Here is an 18,291-nt window from a genome sequence, read left to right as displayed (position 1 = left end):
TTTGAGTGTTTAGGTTGATCTTGGTAAGTGCAAGATGTCGATCAACAACAACATTGTGCTGGGCTTCATTGTATCCTAGAGGCATATTTGATTATCCCCTTTGCACACTTGATAGTGGGGAAAATAATGTCTTAAGAAAAGCGTTGCTACAACGTGCCTTAGAAGCATAAACTCTCTCATAATCTATACCCACAAATTTGTTCTAACAAGTTCAACGACCGGCCTTATTATTCATCTCTAATTTACAGGTCCGATTCCATTTTATTGGTGCCGGCCGGTTCTTTTGAATTTTGTTAAGCACCATGAAGAGCCGAATCTCCTATTTCCATATGTACTCATTACATGTAAATCATAGGGTATAATATATAATTTCATTACTATCTATTAATATTTTTAATATATGGTGATTATCTTTTTTTTTTTTTTTTTGAAAGAGAGCCAATACGGCTGCCCTTAAGCCTTGATCATTAATGAAACTAGAGAATACATGAGGGGGACATGAAACCTGAACCCCAAATTACAATAAGTATAGAAAAAATATCCCGAGATAATGATGAGATTCTCAATAAAAACTATGTATTCCAGCAAGTTCCAATTAGTGAAGAGACCACATTGGGTTACTCTATTCGCTTTACAAAGGTGGTGACATACCGGAAAGTAAAATCTTACTCGAGGCCATAATATACTAATAAGATCAGCTTTCCCACTATGTTGACACCGGAAACCGCATCCAGTGACACTTAGTTTCATCCTGCCACTAGGAGGTTGCAACCATTTGGCAAAGTAAGGAACTCGCTGCCTTCCTAGGGCAAACCAGGTACACAAGGTGTGCAGTCCGGGACAGAGCCCATGTCGCCCTACCACAATAGGGTAAGGACTTATTACTGGCATAAAGCCATGTCGAATTAAAATAACAAAACGATCTAAATAAAAGATATAAAACTTAGTCCTTAAATAAAGTAAATAGTCAGCCCACCAGATTAGGCCTAGCAGCCAAGGGCAGGCCCAAGAGCCCAGAAACCAAGCAAAGGAGTGCGGGTCAGAGTTGACCCGCCTGTGTTGCCGGACCAGCACCTCGGCTTCCAACGGAGCACGTCACCGCACCAAACCATAGCCGCCAGCTGACTTCGCCAATCGGATCGTCTTGGATCTGGATTCCAACCCGAAACAAGATCGATCACCACAGCCTCCATCAGACTCTCTCAACCCCAAAATAGGGGAAACCGCAACGGCAACCCGCCTCCACCGCCACCAAAACCCCTTCGCCGCACCACCCTTGCTCGAAACCTCCGCCGCGCAGATCAGAAACGAACAAGGAGGACCCCTTCTGCTTGTCGTTCCCTCTCCGAACGCGACCCGATCATTCCCAACCCCCTGCTCCATCCCCTAAACCCCTGTCCCTCACCAGTGAGCGCACAGAGCCAGTTCGCCCGTCCGACGACAATGTCCCATGGACGCGCTGCCGGACGCGGCATTAACAATTTTCCTAGTCCGACTTTCTTGGAGCTACTTCCTCGGTGATTATCTTTTTTATTGCCAATGTGGATGAATTATTTGAATTTATCATCAATTGATATTAATTTCTAGATTTTTTTTAAAGAAAATCGGCACATTTGCACACTCCCATGTGTGGCTTCATTAACAGAAACTCTAAACGGGGTTCAAAATGCCGTCTCACAACCATTCATTAGTGGCAATTAACAAAGCAGAAACTAGTCAGCAAGCATGAGAGACTTTGTCGATCAATGAATGTTCTTTTAATTAGAATTCTTTTATATATTTATTTATTTATTTTGTGAAAAGATGATTAGATCTCAGTCAAGATAAGAGGTTTAACCTCACGCCGGTATAATTATTATTATTATTAGCAGAAGAAAGAAACAATGTTAGACTATACAATTCTTTAGGTTTTTAATCATATGAAGAAAGTTTACTTGAGACAAAATTCATGATGGAAAATGTATGTGGAAACTTTCTTTTATGATTAGGAATTTAGGACATCCCTAGCTAGAAGCTTAAAAAACCGAGTAGGCTTGCAATAGAAGTAACGTAGGTATGAGAAACTAGAAAAGTCCATATACATGGTCAATGTCTGCAGACCATAGTCATCATTTGTTATCATTAACCTTTGATTAATTTTGAGATAATTAATCAAGTAAGGATGAGTTTTGGGTGGTTCTCCTTAATTTTGTAGTCTTAGGCGGCATTAATGCCCTCACCAATAATCTTGTTAATCAAGTCAACTGCTGAAATGGAATCGCATATCCCATAATCAAGGAAGTTAACGCCACACTAATGGAAGAAAAAGTTTGAAGCAAAAGTTTGCACTTACTGGAAATTATTCTATGCACCGACGGTGTAAGTGACCCAACCCTTATAAAATAATCTCAACCCTTGATATTTATTATCAACTTTATTTTTAATAAACAAAAAGTGTATTTAATGCAATCTAACCATTCATTTATGTTGGTGCAAGTGCACGGCGGTGCACTGAATAATCTCTATGCACTTACGAGGAAGAAATCCATATGAACTGTAAAGATGGGCCTTTATGCAAGAACTTGCATGCTTCAAATGCCAAGAACTCCAATGAGAATGTAGGAAAAAAAACTTTGTACAACATTGTGTTGGTATGGGTACCGGGTTGGAGAGTGGGATTTATACGTTGGAATCTATGGAGGAGCATCGGTTGCAGAATCACCTTCGTGGAATGTGGTCACTGAACTTTTAAGACGGTAATATCATCACCGTCTTAAAGGTCAGTAGGAATTGATTTCCGTGCAGATCCGGAGATGGTGGACTGAGCTCCATGTTGGGCCTGCGCTTTGTACTTTTCTTTGTTCCCATGTCTATTGTGGACCTTGTTTTAATACACTGAAGCATGAGTGCATGACCATTTGACCATGGATCTCTAAATTTGTTTTCTGGCCTTCTGGGGATCACATCGTAGTCAAAATCTGAGTTACTGAGTGAAAATCCTTTCACTCTCATAGCTTGACAAACTTACCTAGACTTGCCGAGGCATTCAAACGAATCAAACCTGTAACAGCTAGCACAGCTAGGTCCTTCTTGTGTTAAAAGAGCCATAATCTTAGTCATGTTCCATAGCTTCACGACTATAGTATACAGTCAAAAATCAAACATGAATGTTACAATCCCAGCTTAAAGACAACGTTAAATCCAAACAAGATTTGTGAGGATAGCAAACACGGATGTTATTGATGAAACGAAATGTAAAACGTACGTACTGACCTGATCTGAATGCTGACAAGCTAGTGTTTCCATAACCAGTATCGATACAACATTCTCTGAATCTGCAGCAGCAAGAGATCGTCCCAACTAGAGTCGAAACCTATCTGTGCCGTCGGGCCCTTGTGCATTCAGTTTCAAACATACATTAGAATTAAGAATCGACCATCATTTCTCTACAGCGTACTCTACTTTTTACACCCCAATGCCCTCGGTTGAACAGCCCAGCCATTCCTCTCTCTGCTGAACATGATGAATCACCAATCCAGAGTGTTATAGAACAATTTAAGGGTTTAGTTATTCTCTGCTTCAAAAGGAAGAATCATATGTAACAAGTCTTGCATTGATTTCCCACTGCAAGTAGGAAAGTATCATTACCTGGGTTCAGATTCTTCTGAAAGCACTGCACTACAAAAGTGAGCTTTTAACCCAAGGACTTTCCTTCTGATTCTTCAACCTAAAAAACTACCCTTTTTTTTTTTTTTTTCCGTTGAACATAATATATTTTTGAAAATTCTTTTTTCTTCTTTTCTTTTTTTAATCTTTAGAGAGGAGAGTTTCGAGGACCTTTTCAAAATTACGAAAATGTTGATGAATTACGGACCACCAGCCGATACAAATTCTCACAATCCGCTAGTTTTAGTCATAAATGCTATCAAACACGCCCTTGCGCTTTGTTACTCGACCATTATCCATCAATCTATAATCTGGAAATGATTTTGGTAAAGTTGGTTTCCTGCATGAAACCCAGTTATTATTTGATTTGACATTCAGAATATATACGTGCTTTCTGCAAAGGAAAATCACTTCAAATTTGCAAGCTTGGGGAGAAGATCTGTTACAACCTGTAATGGTGACAATAGTGGTTCAACACAAGGCTCTAAAAGAAATTCAAAATTATATGATCAATAGTGTTATTAGAAACACCGAGACCAAACTGGAATATTAGACAGCTACAAAGGTGAAAATTTTACTGTATCCTAGAATTTGAAAAATGAAAACTCTTTAACATCACAGTTCAATTTTCTCTTTAGAACCAGGCTCTGTAGCTTGAACTGGGTTTCTTGTATCTTTGGCTAAATTGCTGCCCTGATGGCCACCTACAACCAGTAACCGGTGGTCAATGACATAATACTTAAAAACAAAAATTGAAGGCATTGAATGATCATAGTAAAAGTTGCTTATACAACAAGTCATCACAAAAATCATTGAAATTTACCAAATCAAACATAATTTAAACTATCTATCTGAAACCAAGTTTGACCCCTGACTTCTGTTGCCGGATCATGAATGATGGCTAACATCGTGGGTGAAGGTAATCATTGATCTCCTTAGCAAACTCAAACAGCCAACTAGAGATGCACATAACCCTAATGCCCTAATGGAAACCATAAGACTAAATAGAAGAATAATTTTGAAGATCACCTGCGGCTGTCAATATCCGATCAGCAAACCCCACTCCAGGACTTGAATTTCCAGGAATAGATAGCCTCCCACGGTATTCTCGTACCAACCCTACATTACTTGCTGTACCAGTTTCAACCTCTCCACTAGGCATGTGACTTTCACTACCCGGCTTCACAGTAGGTTTTAGTGAGTAGGTTGTTGACCAAGATCCTCCGTTTGATCCAGCTAAGGCCATTATGACATCTGCCTGAAAAGTACAGTGACCACAAAATGTCATGTCAAATGATTAGAAACAGGGAAATGGAAAAAATACGATCGAGTTCGAACAAAATTGCCAATATACAATTGATTGTTCACGAAAAGTAGAAGATTGAATTGTATCTGTTTGTGCTACATCACCATTGACCAAATTTAAATGAGCATAAATCTAGACATCAGAGACTTGATAGTTGATAGCATGAGTTGAACCACTCAAGAATAAAAAGCTTTAAGCCTTTGCATCTTCTCAAACCAAACCAGATCAATTCCTCTCTGGCTCCTTTTTCCCAGACTTCTCAATTTGGGACGATCTCATATGGATTTCAAGAAAGGACAAATAAAGGTAAAACACTAACTCATCACAATATAATAGTAGAAGCCAATAGGGCAAGATGATGAATGATAGATAATCGTACAGGAAATCCACTGCTAAATGTATAAAGTAAAACACTAACGCTCCACTACAGGAATGATTGCCAAAAAAAAAATGAACTTCACCACCGAAAATGAAATTTATGTGGAAATGAACTTCCTCTCACCAAACATGAATTGTTTGACTCACTATGATATTACCGACACATATCTATAGGAGAATCACTTTTTTTATGTAGCTTTCCCTTGTTACACTTACCAACCACATAATCAATAAATGCACTTCAAATCTGGTAGTGAACTGCATAGAGCTCATTTTTGGTAATGAAGTGTGTAGAAGCGTGTAGTAATCATATCACATCCAACAATGATGTAATAAATGATAGTTTGACTTCCCACGACACTAAATATAACCAAGACAAATGGAACTGCAAGTAGAAAACCTGACCAAAATAACAAGCAAAACCAGGCAACAGCAAGAATAATGCAAGTACAAAACCTGACTGCAATAACAAGCAAAAACAGTGCAAATGAAAATGAAATACTCGCAACATCATTGCAGACACCCCACTAACCCAAGTGAGCATCCATACATCTGTCCTATATTATTCGTGAAGGCACTACTAATGGGTTGAAGACCCTAATCCCTATCAACAGGGCTTGTGGCCAAACAGCAGATAAATACTACAGACATAATTCATGCGGTATGAAAAAATTTTAGGGACTTCTACTGATAAACTCATCAGCCTCAATTATTGAGAACCTGATGGAGAAAGCTACTTGTCCCATTTTTTCAATTTTCAGCTAGATAACTTCACAATAGAAAGGGGTCCAATGAGAGTTCCCCAATATCTTCAAAAACTACCTGGTTTCTGCTAGCTAGGAATTCTATATGCGAAATATACACTGTTTTATTTTCTAACTACTAAACACGACCATCCGAAAAAATTAAGCTGAAGAAACGTTAAGAAGGTTTGATAGCATATGCATTGAAGGTGCACATAGCAGACTGTATAATGAGTAGGGTTAGACAAAACCACATTCTCTAGAAATACATTGCTAATGCAATTCTACAGACTGGGCCAATTGATCTTATCGAAATGCAATCATGCCGGGAGTCGGCCAATGTTGATATCAATCATATAACTTCTTTACAAAGCTTGTTTACACACAATGAAAATAAAAAGGGGCATTCTCTGTACTAGAATAGAAGAGTAAGAGAGGGAAACCTTGTTTGGGTGGACATCATCGAAAACATGAGCGCCATAAATGAAAATAAAAGGGGGCATTCTCTTTACTAGAACAAAAGAGTAAGAGAGAAAAACCTTGTTTGGGTGGACATCATCGAAAACATGAGCTTGACCGCCATAAAATATGGTCATCTGCCGGTTAGCAGATGCAAATCCATGCCGACTGCCATAACAACAGGACAAGAAAAATACAGCAACAAGTTCCTTACTTCAAAGAATAGCAACAAATGGAAGAAAAAATATCTACCGTGCAATAAGATACCTTGGAGTCAAAGGTTCTGGCTCTGAAGTATTAGTCCCAGATTTCTGCCTACTGCCGCTAGGCAGCACCACAGATGAGTTTCTATCAGAAGCACCACTGCTAGCATTGATGGCACTCAATATCCCTGGTCCTTTAATTCCAGTTCTAGACCCCTCATCAGCGGCTAATTGAGATATATTATTTGCACCAGCATTTGCATCCCTAAATCTGTTAGAAGGCAATTGATGAACAAAGGGTGCAAAATGACCTCCTCGTGGAGGGTATTGCACTGCACCACCCAAATTCATGGGAGTAGATCGTTCCCACTTGGAAATATTGTTATCAACTCTACCGCCATGTGGAGTCTGAAATATGAGATTAGCAGAAGTTGGCCTCATTGGCTGGGTAGCAAAGACTGCTTCATCGTCAATGGACCTTCTAGGTCGCTCTCCCCCAGTTCCATTTCGAAACATCTGAATTTCAGGATAAATACCAAGCATTAGATCAGGCAACCATAGACAGGTTTTTTGGCACATGCAAGCATGGAAGCAAAGATTGTTTCATGTGGACTCCTACCTTCATCAAATGTGAGCTCTCAAGGGAGTCAGGACCCATATGAGGGATCCCATCTCTGGATGAACCCATAAAAGTAGAGTCTGAATTACTTCTCTTACTGCCTAGTATCCTGTTACTTATCTCAGGCCCAGAAATATCGCTTCTTGGACCATAATATGGAACCCCCTCGAGATGATTTCCAGCTTGTCTTTCTATTTAATATAATGAGAAAACGAATAAAAGTCAGAAGTTAAGTGGACAGAATCTCCATCTCAGAAAGGATAAGCATATCAGATATGTTGATATATCAGCAATGCAATATAACAGTAGGCGTCAAAAATGCAAGTTAGTGTTAACTTATTAAACTCATAGACGAAAAAGCCATACACTTCATCTTAAACAAATACTCATCATAAAGAGGTCCTTGCTACATCTCAATCACATCTTCAATAACTGCTCTCAACTTTCCCCATGCCTCAAATGTACACAACAATCAAAATCCAAACCACTATGTATACAAAGCAAGTATCACCGGCAAACCTAATTCCAAGTGCTCCAAACAACGCTCACAACCATAAAGAGAGTCCAAAAGAGCAAAGCCGCAAAGAGAAAAGTAAGCGAAAAGTTTTCCATTGATTCAACATAGCGATAGAACAACAAGAGCTGCCAAACTCCTTACTGACCTAGTCACTAACTAATCCATAACATAATCATAAACCAACAACCCCATCTTTCTTATTTGCATGTAAACACTCATTACTCACTCCCACATCATAAAGTTGCAAACTTCCTATATCCCACGAACATCAATCCCCCAAATACAAAAAAGACACAACCTTTTTTCAGATCATTTAACAAAACATAAAAATAAAAAGATGGGTTTCTTTACTTGAAGAAAAAGGAAGAGTCTTTCTGAGAAATGAGGAGTGACTCACCGGAACCCAGATCAGAGGTGGTGGAGATGGGCCCACGGCCACCGCCGGAGGATCCCCCAAGTGAAGCAGAAGCGGAGGGAGATGCCTCAGTGAGCCTGGAATCGGATCCTTTTGGGCCCAAAACAACAGGGGAATCAGTAGATGGCTTCATACCCAGAAAGTCATGAAACATTGGCTTCACTAATTGGTCTTCTTCTTCCTGCTTCAGCTTCTGCTGCTTTTGGGTACTGGCATTGTTGCTGGGCAGAGCCATTTTCAGTACGGCCATCTCAGACCCATAATACCACTCACTCTGGTGCAGTGTGTGGGGTGTAAAGAGAAGAAAAAGAGAGCGCGATTTTCAGGAAAGGAAAAAAAGAAAGAAAAGAAAAGAGAGCAATTAAAAGCAAAAGGTGGGTTCTTGAGTTGCGCTGAGATCTCTCTCTCTCTCTCTCTCTGATTAAATGCTGTGAGGGTTGTTTGGTTTTTCTGTGAGAGAATATATGTTGGGGGTTGGAAGGTGTGTGCTCAAGTGCTTTGTGTGTTTTCTTCTGGCAATTATTTTTGTTGTTTGCATTGACAGAGAGAGAAGAGAGAGCGTATAGAATACAACGCAATGGGGTTTGTGTCTGGGTGTAAGCACCAACGTGGCACCCTGACACTATCTACTTTTCTTTCTTTCATGCCTATTTGATGAAAGAATCCCCATTTTTGAAATATTTTTGGTATGAAGGCATGAGTTTAAGGGTTTTAGAATGTGTCAATCTCTTTGTTTTTCAAAGTATGAATTCATTTTGTGTGGATGGAAGCAAAGTTTTTTACTTTTATCGTACTTTATTCTTAAGTTTTTCACATATTATTTAAATTACAGCGATGAAGTTTATAAATTTATATACAAAATTATTTTAAGCTATTTGTTGATTTAAACTTATAGTTTCTTTCATGGTGATGATTTTATGTCACTCGAGCTACAAATATTGTCTCATCTGAATAGTTATCGTTGTTAAATAAACACAACATTTGTACAATAATAACACATGATTTAGCGAGACTCCAAATTCAATTTTAGAATTTCTGACAATTTCTATGAACAAAACCATAATATTTCTCCGATCAAACATTTGGCTCCCCATCAAAATGGTTTGTCAAACATGTTCATCATTCACACCCATGTTGTGCATAAAGGGAAATCAAATGATAGAACCACTCCATAGCAACTTGGTCATGCTCTGGATATTGGATAAGACTATAGACATTCCACAATCTCACTCTCACTCTAGAGGCAATTAACTCACTCACCTAGGAAAACAAATGGGGTTACAGTGACAAAAAGAAGACATTACATTAGTTTCATACTTCAATTATAAATACAATTAGAATTCACGACATTCATAACCTCGAATTCAGATTCTAAAACGGTTTGGTAGATATATAAACATTCCATATTTAAGAAAAATATCATAAACTAATTTCAAAGATACTGGAACATCAATAAAATGAAATTATTGAGATTTCAGTTCAGTTTCAAGATACCTAAAATATTGTCTCGAGTACGAGATAAATTCTATGCTATTATTATTATTCAGCAAGCAATGTAGCTGTGGAGAGAGTAAAGTGACGAGTGGGGGGAGAATAATGAAGCACAGATTCTGTTCTCAAGCACCTTTGTTGACTGCACCCACCATAATCCATCACACCAGATGCAGATGCTCCTCTCTCCTCTTCTCTTGTACCCAAAAAAAAAACCGATGCCGTCGTTTTCCGACTTGGGGCATCGTGCAAAGCTCTTGCCCAACTCACTCAAAAATCGATAAGTTGAAAACCAAGTGTTAATTAAAACACATGATTATCATAACTTAACCCTCCAAATGTCAAGTGGCTATTGGGTAATTTGTAACCAAGTCCTTGTGCTTAAGGTAATCATTCCTCCTTTTTTGTTCTTAATCTTCGTTTTTTTTTGTCTTGGAAGTTCTGGTGAGGTGACTCAAAGATTCCTACTCAACAGTACCCCAAGCACATTCTAAACGGACAACTTCAACTATTGTAGCCTACAGTATAGGATAAATCTTGATGCTTTTGCCCAATGAGGAAATGGGTTATGGGGATTGTTATTATTTTTGGAAAAATTGGGGTAAACTGAAAGGGGGATTATTATTAGCCAACAAAAGATAAAGGCAGATCTTAAGATCTGGAGAAAGCAAATCTGATGACAATACAATGTAATCTATCTCCTCAGGCTTTTTCCCAATTGCCCCATACAGGCCCTTTCATCATGATGATTTGACTAGGGCAATGAAAATAAGTGCAAAACACTGTGAATCCATTCCACCATGGCCAAATTTCAAAGGGATGATGAGGATCATGAGAATGACATTAATCCAATATGTACAAACTTCTATATTCTAGCTTTAGATGTGAAGAGAGGTACCGCTGAAAACTATATAAGCGAACATTTCACTACACTACAACAAACAACAAAACTGTTGCATCTGCGGTTAACTGATGTTTACCTTCCTTGCGAAGATTGCCACCGCATCCAAACCTTGATGGCTATTACCAAAGAACAGAGATAAAGGATATCATTTAATGTTAGCTTTTGTCTTAATATTCTCTATTAACTGGTTTGCTCTTGATTCAACAGTCTCCGGCGAACTTCTGTGCTTAACAAGTTCTCTTGGATCTGAACAAGTTTTCAACACATTAGACATTGCTTCAGCCTTCTGAATTATGGATTTTCTCCTTGCATGAGATTCATCTCTATCTTTGACATATGTATTCGGCAACTTTGTTGAATGAGGAACAGAAGACATAAGGGCGCACAGCTTTCGTGCCATTTCAGTCATTCCTTGTTTCCTTAGTTCATCATACATGTTCTGAAAAGTTAGATACTGCGGAACTAAACCCCTGCGTATCATGTCCTCAAACTCTGACAAAGCTTCTTTAAATTTATTCATCTTGCAGAGCAAATGAATCAACATGGTACTCGTGGCTAAATCCATATCACATCCCCTAGTTCTCATTTCCTTGCTAACTTGAACAGCCAAATCCAATCTTCCCTCTTCACATAACATCTTCAACAGAAGATGGAAAGTAAGACGATCTGGGGTATACCCAGATTCAATCATTTTGGTATAAAGGTTCATTCCTTCCTCAATTTTCCCAGACTTTGAAAAGAACCTAAAGAAATAGTTATAGGTTGTTGGAGTTGGTACAATACCCCTGCTTATCATCATCTTAATAATCCTACTAGCTTCTACAAGATTTCCGGCCTTGCAATAGCCCTTTACCAGAGAATTGTACGTCGAAATAGTGGGGCCTGATTCCAGAACTGAAAACCACTCCATCATCCCCCACGCTTCCTTGAACCTCCCAGCTTCCCCCAAAGCATCAATTATTGGATTAAACACAATCGCATTTGGTTCAATTCCTTCCCTCCTCATCTCACCCACCAACTCCATTGAGATTTCAGGACGACGCATCCGACAGTATCCTTCTACAAGTGTACCATATGTCACGACACTAGGTTTCACGCCGTCTCTCTTCATCTCCACCCAAAGCCGCTCTGCCTTCTTCAGCTTCCTCGCTCGAAACCATCCATTCAACAGTATATTATAAACCCGAACCGATGGAATCCAATGTCGATGCAACTTTCTTTTCCCATCAAAATATTCCGAGGCCACCCTCACAAGACCCTCCTTACAAAGGGAATCCAGTAAGATTTCAAACAAACTCATTTCTGATTCAGAATTGAGAAATGACTCTAAGGTACATGCAAATTCAAAAGCTCGAATTGCTGATTGGGGTTGACCTGCATAAGATACACCACCATCAAATAAGGATGATCGAATCAAAAGCAAACGCAAAGGAAGCTGTCACATAACAATGACAAGTCCAAGGCAATGACAAGTCCAGCAAAAACCAAACTAATTTCAGACCACCCCATCTAAGTAATCCATCCAAGTTGAGATTTTCATTCAAACTATGCAAGTGACCAACATTATGCAAAACTAACTAAATTTTCAAAGAATTGAATCCATTCTACAGCTCGAAACTAAGCGAAAATTATAAAAGTCCGAGTGTCCATATAAAATTGCATACTCACAGTTAAGTTTTCACAAGGACATTGGGTACCTGCACGAGCATACCGTCTGATCATGATGACAAATGCATCTACAGAAACCAACCCAGGCTCCTTATCTCCACCGATTCGATCAAGAATCATAGACCACGCAGACTCAAAGTCTCTAGCCTTGGCAAGCACATTGATCATGGAGGTGAAGAGCGTCGCAGAGCATCGAAACCCGGGCTGCTTCTCAGCCCAAACAAACAGCGTGTGCAGCAATTTGGGAGACGAATCAAAGTGGTCGAACACAGCCTGTAGCAGACTCGGACTCGGGTCAATTCCGGCCCGGTCCAATGCGGTCCGAAGCGATGGGTCGGCGAGCAGGTTAGCGATTGCGGACAAGTCATTTTGTGAAAATTTGGGGTCAAAATTAGGGTTAGGGGAAGGGAGAGATGGAGGCGGTGAGAGCGAGGGCCACTTGATTAGGGGGTTTCCGGGTACGGACAGCCATGATTGGTCGGAGAAGGATCGAAGAGAGAGAATACGAAAGTTAGGGTTAGGGTTTGGGTTTGGCTTGAAGAAGAAGATGAGGGCCAGAGAGAGAAAATGGCGGGGTTTCTGTGATGAGGGCATAACAAAGAACTGAAAGATAGTTCCTCAGCTCTACACACAGTCACTCGATCTTTTTAACTGTCTGTCTGTCTGTCTGTTGCAATTCAAAAGTGAAATTCCGAAAATACCCCCTTTCGTACATTGGCCGCTGCTGGCTCCATCTCCTCTCCTCTCCTCTCCTCTCGCTTACAAAAAAGAGCAACAGGGAGGAATAATAACTAAATAAATTGCTGTCAAGCAAAGCATGGCTTGCATGTACTTCGCTAACGCCATGTCGTTCCGGCCAGTCCGATTCCCCGGCGCCGGAAATTACCAGAAGCCAACCAATTTTCTCGCCAGAAGGAAGTCGGTCTCCTGCGCGGGAAGTTCTCCGGAAATCGAGCTCGAATTCATAGCGGTACGGTACACACTGCGCACATTTAGTTAGTTAAACCCGAAATTTCTATTTGCTGCAAAATTGTTAAGAGTTTGGTTGGTGGTGGTGGATGTAGCCGAAGCCGGCGAACGACGGGTCGTATGCGGTGGAGAAGGCGACGGCGATTAGTGGAGAGAAGCTCCTGAGGAGCATAATGTCGGATAACAAGATCGAGCTTTACGCCACATATGTGAGTTGAGTGCCTGCCTTGCTTTCACTGGTCATTATTTAACCACCTCACTTTGCAGTTTGCACCCCACCGCCTACTTTAGTCATTTCCCATATAAAATTTATGGGCCGGCCCAATGTACAATTTGCTAATTGCTATGCTATGACTTCTGGGCCTCCTGATATACCCAGCCCAAAAAATACCACAATCACGTCCAGCATGTTTAATTCCATATTTACAGTATAGTGATTTCTGTTTCATCCAGGTGTGCTCCTATGATACGTGTCTTATATTATACACATCTGGCAGTGACAAAAGAATTACATGTTTTGCACTCTTTATATCTACATGATACACATTATGGACACTTCGTATGTCCGGGGATTGAATGTTCTCAAAGGGTATTCCAATTTTGAACAGGGGAAACTGATGAACTGTGGAGGTGGAGGAAGCTGTGGGACTTGCATTGTAGAGGTACGAATATTCTAGCATTCGTAATATTAATTTTCCTCTAGTTTTTTTTTTTTAATTGACACTTGTGGAAGGTGCAAGGTTGTGATTTATGAGTTTTCCTACACATTCTAGTATCACTAGTACTAGCTAGCATGTGTGATCGATGTAAAATGTAACCCATATGCAACTTTAATTTGTAATTGAAACTGATAAAGGTTAAGCGGAATTGGCTACCGCTTTCTGAAAAATAATGTTTTAAGTGTTTGGGCAAAGTTGATGATCGAACAGGGTAGCTTGGTTCTTTTCTTGATACAGAAGTTTCTGTAAGCTCCATGTTACCCTCACATGACTCGACTCACATTAATTTTTACTTTTGAAACTTAACAATGACTACTTTTATAACGAACTAAGAGTCCAAATGGATTATTTTCTCTTCATATTACAATATTAATGTATCATCTGCCAAAGTGTCAATACATATATATATATAGCATCAACATCAAAATCAATGACCGACTCTGTGGCTTTTATAATCCATAAGCAAAGCTCCAAGTCATAATGGTCTTCAATTCTTCATCTTTATGTGGCATCCATGATTTTTGTGCAGATTATTGATGGGAAGGATCTTTTGAATGAAAGAACGAATACTGAACTCAAATATTTGAAAAAGGCAAGTCTCTCCGAAGACAGTCAAATTTCGACATGTCTTTCCTATTTTACAATGAACATTAACAAAAAAAGAAAATATTAGTTGTAATGTGATATAACAAATGAGGCACTTAGCTAATCCCAAATCATGTGAAATACTTTGTTGGCGTTTGGATTTTTTCGTTTGGTGGCTCATACTAATGAACTTTCTGGTTGTTTTGAAATTGGTTAAAACACACAGAAACCTGAATCTTGGAGACTAGCTTGCCAAACTATAGTGGGAAATAAAGAAAATTCTGGGAAGGTACTTTTCACTTTTCTCCTTTTTATGTGCTATCCAGTTGATGTAATGCATTGAGACTGTTAGGTTATTAGTGCACTAAAAGTTCCATAATATGTTTACAAATTGTATAATCCCCTTTGAAAAGCAATGTTGCCATTACGTGTTGACGATTAAGAAATCAACACTCTTACTATGCGCTCCAGAATCTTCATTTCCTGGAAAAACAATATCTACTTTATCAGACTTCATTTAGTTTTGCTGCATCAGTTTAACTTGTGTGAATGCATGGTACGGTGAATCTGAAACTAGGGTTACTTTTTCTTGTTATTTTTCTAAAAGATGCTTCTGGTTTTGGGTTGCAGGTTCTTGTTCAGAGGATTCCCCAGTGGAAAAAGTAACCGAGTATCATGCCATTGTTATAATTAATTACACCTTAATTATGGTAAAATGCTTTAGCCTGGAATGCAAATGTTCTCATACATATGTTATTGGTTACTCCATTGAGTACCAACATATATAACAGAATTAGTGTTCTTGTTTGAAGGTCTGTATCACTATTACGTACAATACCATTTGTAGACATCTATAAGACTATATCATCATCTGTCACTACAAAATGTATTGTAATCCATGATCTCGAAAGCTCTATTTGAACTGCAATGCTTGTCTCTGTTACCTACCAGTAGACATGTAAGCTTCCATACTTTCTGTGAATAAGTTAGAAGTTTCATAAAAAAAGGGTTCGAGTTCAAACGTGATCGATGTGGAGTGTAGAAGATGATAAGGGAGGAGCGCAACATGGGTGTCTTTGGCTCTTGTAAAGTTGTGGTATGACAAAAGCCCATCCACTGTCTTCCTTTATAGGTCAATATCTGTATTAATATCTTTTTTTGGTTTGAAATGTTTGTATTACATCCTTCTTTGTTTGAACTTTTGAAGTACCCTTTTTTCCCTTGGGACCCCAATTCATAAATTTTCTTTGTCTATTTAATTCCTCATCGACTGAGTTTGAGAGACTTCATTTCAATTGGACTTTCACTAGGTGAGAAAAGTTGTTGGCCCACAACATATGACTGTAGATAGAATGGACCACTGCGTTATCTTTTTTATCTACAAAGTTTAAATGGGCTGGTACGTTAGTAAAAAAGAGATCCCATAAAGGCAAAAATTCATGAATAATAACAAGAAACTTGGAACATTTTTTGTTTTCTGTCTTATACATGTAATGAGTGGTATTTGTCAAGTACAAATGTGTTAGTTTTTAAGCGAAATAATCTAATCGCTCTACTAGGGTTTCAGACACACTAGCTAATAACGGGATTTTGTGACCAGCGAGTGGAGGTTTCTTACTTCTACTTAACATATTTTATTATAAAACTTCATTTATTTGTTTTCATAGATGTGTCACTATTCTCATACCACAATTGTGTGCTTAAGCAAAGTAAGTTGGTCTTCTCACAAAAAAAAAAAAAAAAAAAAGAGCAAAGTAAGTTGGTATTTTTTTTGGATAAGAGTAAAATTCTTTAATCCTCTTTTTCCTTTTCTTTTAGAGTGCGAGGTTTTTGCTAATTACTAATTAGTGGGTTCTTCCTGAGCAACTATGTAATATAACTAATGCTTGGTGTACATACTACCCTGCGTCCCTGCCCCTCAATTATGATTTTATAATTAGTGCAATCATCTTTCCTCGAAAACAAAATAAAATTATAGTTCAAATTCGAGCAAATTACTAATTTCAAAATCATCGTGGTATTTCCTTTCACAAAGATAATGGCATGTAAAATAATATTATTGACTATCAATTTATTTTCCTCCTGTTTTTTTTTTCAAGTAAAATGTTAAATTATGCATTAGATTCAGGTTAGATTTGCTTCCATAGATTCACTCCGATACTCAGCTATCCATAAATTACTGAATGCAAAATCATTAAATCTCTGTGGTTGTGGATCACTGGATCATCCGTAACCTAAGGCTACCATAAATTCCCATTTTCCTTGGACAAAACAAAATCTTTAAATCCTATTTAAGCCATGAACATTTTACATTGAATGTGCCATTTCCACAGCCATTAAAACCAATTAATCAGAGGCTGTAACAACCACAAAAACCAATTTATTAGGCATATCCACCTGAATTTTGGAAATAATTAGCAATAAAACAACTTAAAACCCTTTCCATTTATGCTCAAATTAAAAGCAATGAATTCAATTATCCCACACATGATATTCCAATGTAGAAGAAAAACCCTAATTTAGCTGAGTTAGATTTTCAAAATCTAATTGAGTTGAGTTGATTTATGATTCCAATCCTCAATTGGCCAAAATGAGAGGCCTGATGTTTCAAAAAGCTCAGAATCATATGAAATATGATCGACTTTTTTTTGTTTTTCAATTCCCTCCCTAATGGGGAAATTTTTTTTAAAACCAATCATAATTTACATCACAAAACTGTCTGTATTAGTGTTGGCGCACTCTAATTGTCATCATCAATTTGTCTTTGAATAAAAAAGAAAGTATCAATTTGTCTTCGATCAATCAGTTTGTCTGGATACATGTCTTGATCAACCATTATCAATATGCATTAGTCAAAGCTTAATTTTCTATATCTGTTTAATAAAATATCCATAAAAAATTGCATAATCAAATCATAATCGAAATTTTTACTTATATTTGTCGTAGAATCGCCGATAATCATTGTCATGTTAAAGTACATCTTTGATTTTGTAGTTTCAGCTATATTTTTCTCTTTAGTTCATGCAACTTCAATTTTGACAAAGTAAAGTACAAATTAGATCTGCATCAATCCTTACTTCAAAACACATTTAATAAAACTATAATTGATTTATTCTCGCTAAGAAAAAGAAAGTATAGATTTTGCATCAATAATAAGATCAAAACTAGCCCGTGTTTCTCATCTTAGATTACGTTAGTTCTCATTTTGGCATCACAATATTAAGTGAAAACTATTAATCAAAAATTGAAATTTTTTAACAGAATCTACTCTGAGTAAAAACTAAAATGGCATAGCTTTCCCTAGGTTAAACTGTTAAAGGGTGGTTCTAGACGTGGTTAACGATGTGATGATGACTAGACATGGTATGAGATATGGTGAGGTTAGGTTGGGTAGGCTTGAGCCTTCATTCAAGGGTCCTACTTCGGGAGCTGGGACAGTCTTGCCCCTTTTTATTGACATCTAGCTATGCTAGCGGCCTAGCGTGAGTGATAGACAGAAGGATTGGAAGATCCCTTTTCAAATTTCAAAGACCCCCAAGATTTAGGGTCAGCGTGCCCTTGCTTGCAGCAGAGTCAATGGTATATAAAATAAAATGATTCAAATGTTGTTATTATGTTAATAATCAAATTGGTTGTTAGACTTCTAGATTTATTGAGCAAAACCCATTTC

General features: G+C 38.2%; 3 protein-coding genes across 4 annotated transcripts; 1 reads left to right on the top strand and 2 right to left on the bottom strand.

The window, feature by feature from the left end:
• Nucleotides 1–4,071: 4,071 nt before the first annotated feature.
• Nucleotides 4,072–8,893, bottom strand: LOC112173984 (protein TIFY 8). Of its 2 annotated transcripts, none has more exons than XM_040509656.1 (6): nucleotides 8,268–8,893; nucleotides 7,354–7,544; nucleotides 6,799–7,250; nucleotides 6,516–6,699; nucleotides 4,675–4,903; nucleotides 4,072–4,349 (listed from the first exon to the last, which is right to left on the bottom strand). In XM_040509656.1, the coding sequence occupies exons 1-6, from the start codon at nucleotides 8,533–8,535 to the stop codon at nucleotides 4,261–4,263; spliced, it is 1,413 nt and encodes a 470-aa protein (XP_040365590.1). In that variant the 5' UTR covers nucleotides 8,536–8,893; the 3' UTR covers nucleotides 4,072–4,260. The 2 variants fall into 2 exon arrangements, with proteins under 2 accessions (XP_040365590.1, XP_024167438.1); XM_024311670.2 differs by having other exon boundaries at nucleotides 6,612–6,699; nucleotides 8,268–8,886.
• An 850-nt stretch (nucleotides 8,894–9,743) lies between these two features.
• Nucleotides 9,744–12,964, bottom strand: LOC112173094 (pentatricopeptide repeat-containing protein At5g11310, mitochondrial). Its single transcript, XM_024310642.2, has 2 exons — nucleotides 12,378–12,964; nucleotides 9,744–12,054 (listed from the first exon to the last, which is right to left on the bottom strand). Exons 1-2 carry the CDS (start codon nucleotides 12,940–12,942, stop codon nucleotides 10,826–10,828), a joined length of 1,794 nt encoding a protein of 597 aa, XP_024166410.1. The 5' UTR covers nucleotides 12,943–12,964; the 3' UTR covers nucleotides 9,744–10,825.
• A 167-nt stretch (nucleotides 12,965–13,131) lies between these two features.
• Nucleotides 13,132–15,549, top strand: LOC112173095 (photosynthetic NDH subunit of subcomplex B 3, chloroplastic). Its single transcript, XM_024310643.2, has 6 exons — nucleotides 13,132–13,318; nucleotides 13,413–13,526; nucleotides 13,926–13,979; nucleotides 14,566–14,628; nucleotides 14,848–14,910; nucleotides 15,252–15,549. Exons 1-6 carry the CDS (start codon nucleotides 13,166–13,168, stop codon nucleotides 15,285–15,287), a joined length of 483 nt encoding a protein of 160 aa, XP_024166411.1. The 5' UTR covers nucleotides 13,132–13,165; the 3' UTR covers nucleotides 15,288–15,549.
• Nucleotides 15,550–18,291: the final 2,742 nt, after the last annotated feature.

Source organism: Rosa chinensis, chromosome 6, assembly GCF_002994745.2.
Source record: "Rosa chinensis cultivar Old Blush chromosome 6, RchiOBHm-V2, whole genome shotgun sequence".
Lineage (NCBI taxonomy): Eukaryota > Viridiplantae > Streptophyta > Magnoliopsida > Rosales > Rosaceae > Rosa > Rosa chinensis.
The sequence above is the reverse complement of the archived record's forward strand: the minus strand, read 5'-3'. Positions and strand labels throughout refer to the sequence as shown.

What these genes read in the sequence shown, in the direction of transcription:
- LOC112173094 (XM_024310642.2), bottom strand. Translation starts at nt 12,942, where the DNA reads ATGCCCTCATCACAGAAACCCCGCCATTTTCTCTCTCTGGCCCTCATC. An exon ending in CAGACGGTATGCTCGTGCAG is followed by an intron (nt 12,055 to 12,377) that starts GTACCCAATGTC and finishes TATCTTATGCAG; the next exon opens with GTCAACCCCAATCAGCAATT.
- LOC112173095 (XM_024310643.2), top strand. Translation starts at nt 13,166, where the DNA reads ATGGCTTGCATGTACTTCGCTAACGCCATGTCGTTCCGGCCAGTCCGA. An exon ending in TCGAGCTTTACGCCACATAT is followed by an intron (nt 13,527 to 13,925) that starts GTGAGTTGAGTG and finishes AATTTTGAACAG; the next exon opens with GGGAAACTGATGAACTGTGG. An exon ending in AACTCAAATATTTGAAAAAG is followed by an intron (nt 14,629 to 14,847) that starts GCAAGTCTCTCC and finishes TAAAACACACAG; the next exon opens with AAACCTGAATCTTGGAGACT.
- LOC112173984 (XM_040509656.1), bottom strand. Translation starts at nt 8,535, where the DNA reads ATGGCCGTACTGAAAATGGCTCTGCCCAGCAACAATGCCAGTACCCAA. An exon ending in CACCTCTGATCTGGGTTCCG is followed by an intron (nt 7,545 to 8,267) that starts GTGAGTCACTCC and finishes TATATTAAATAG; the next exon opens with AAAGACAAGCTGGAAATCAT. An exon ending in CCAGAACCTTTGACTCCAAG is followed by an intron (nt 6,700 to 6,798) that starts GTATCTTATTGC and finishes TTGTTATGGCAG; the next exon opens with TCGGCATGGATTTGCATCTG.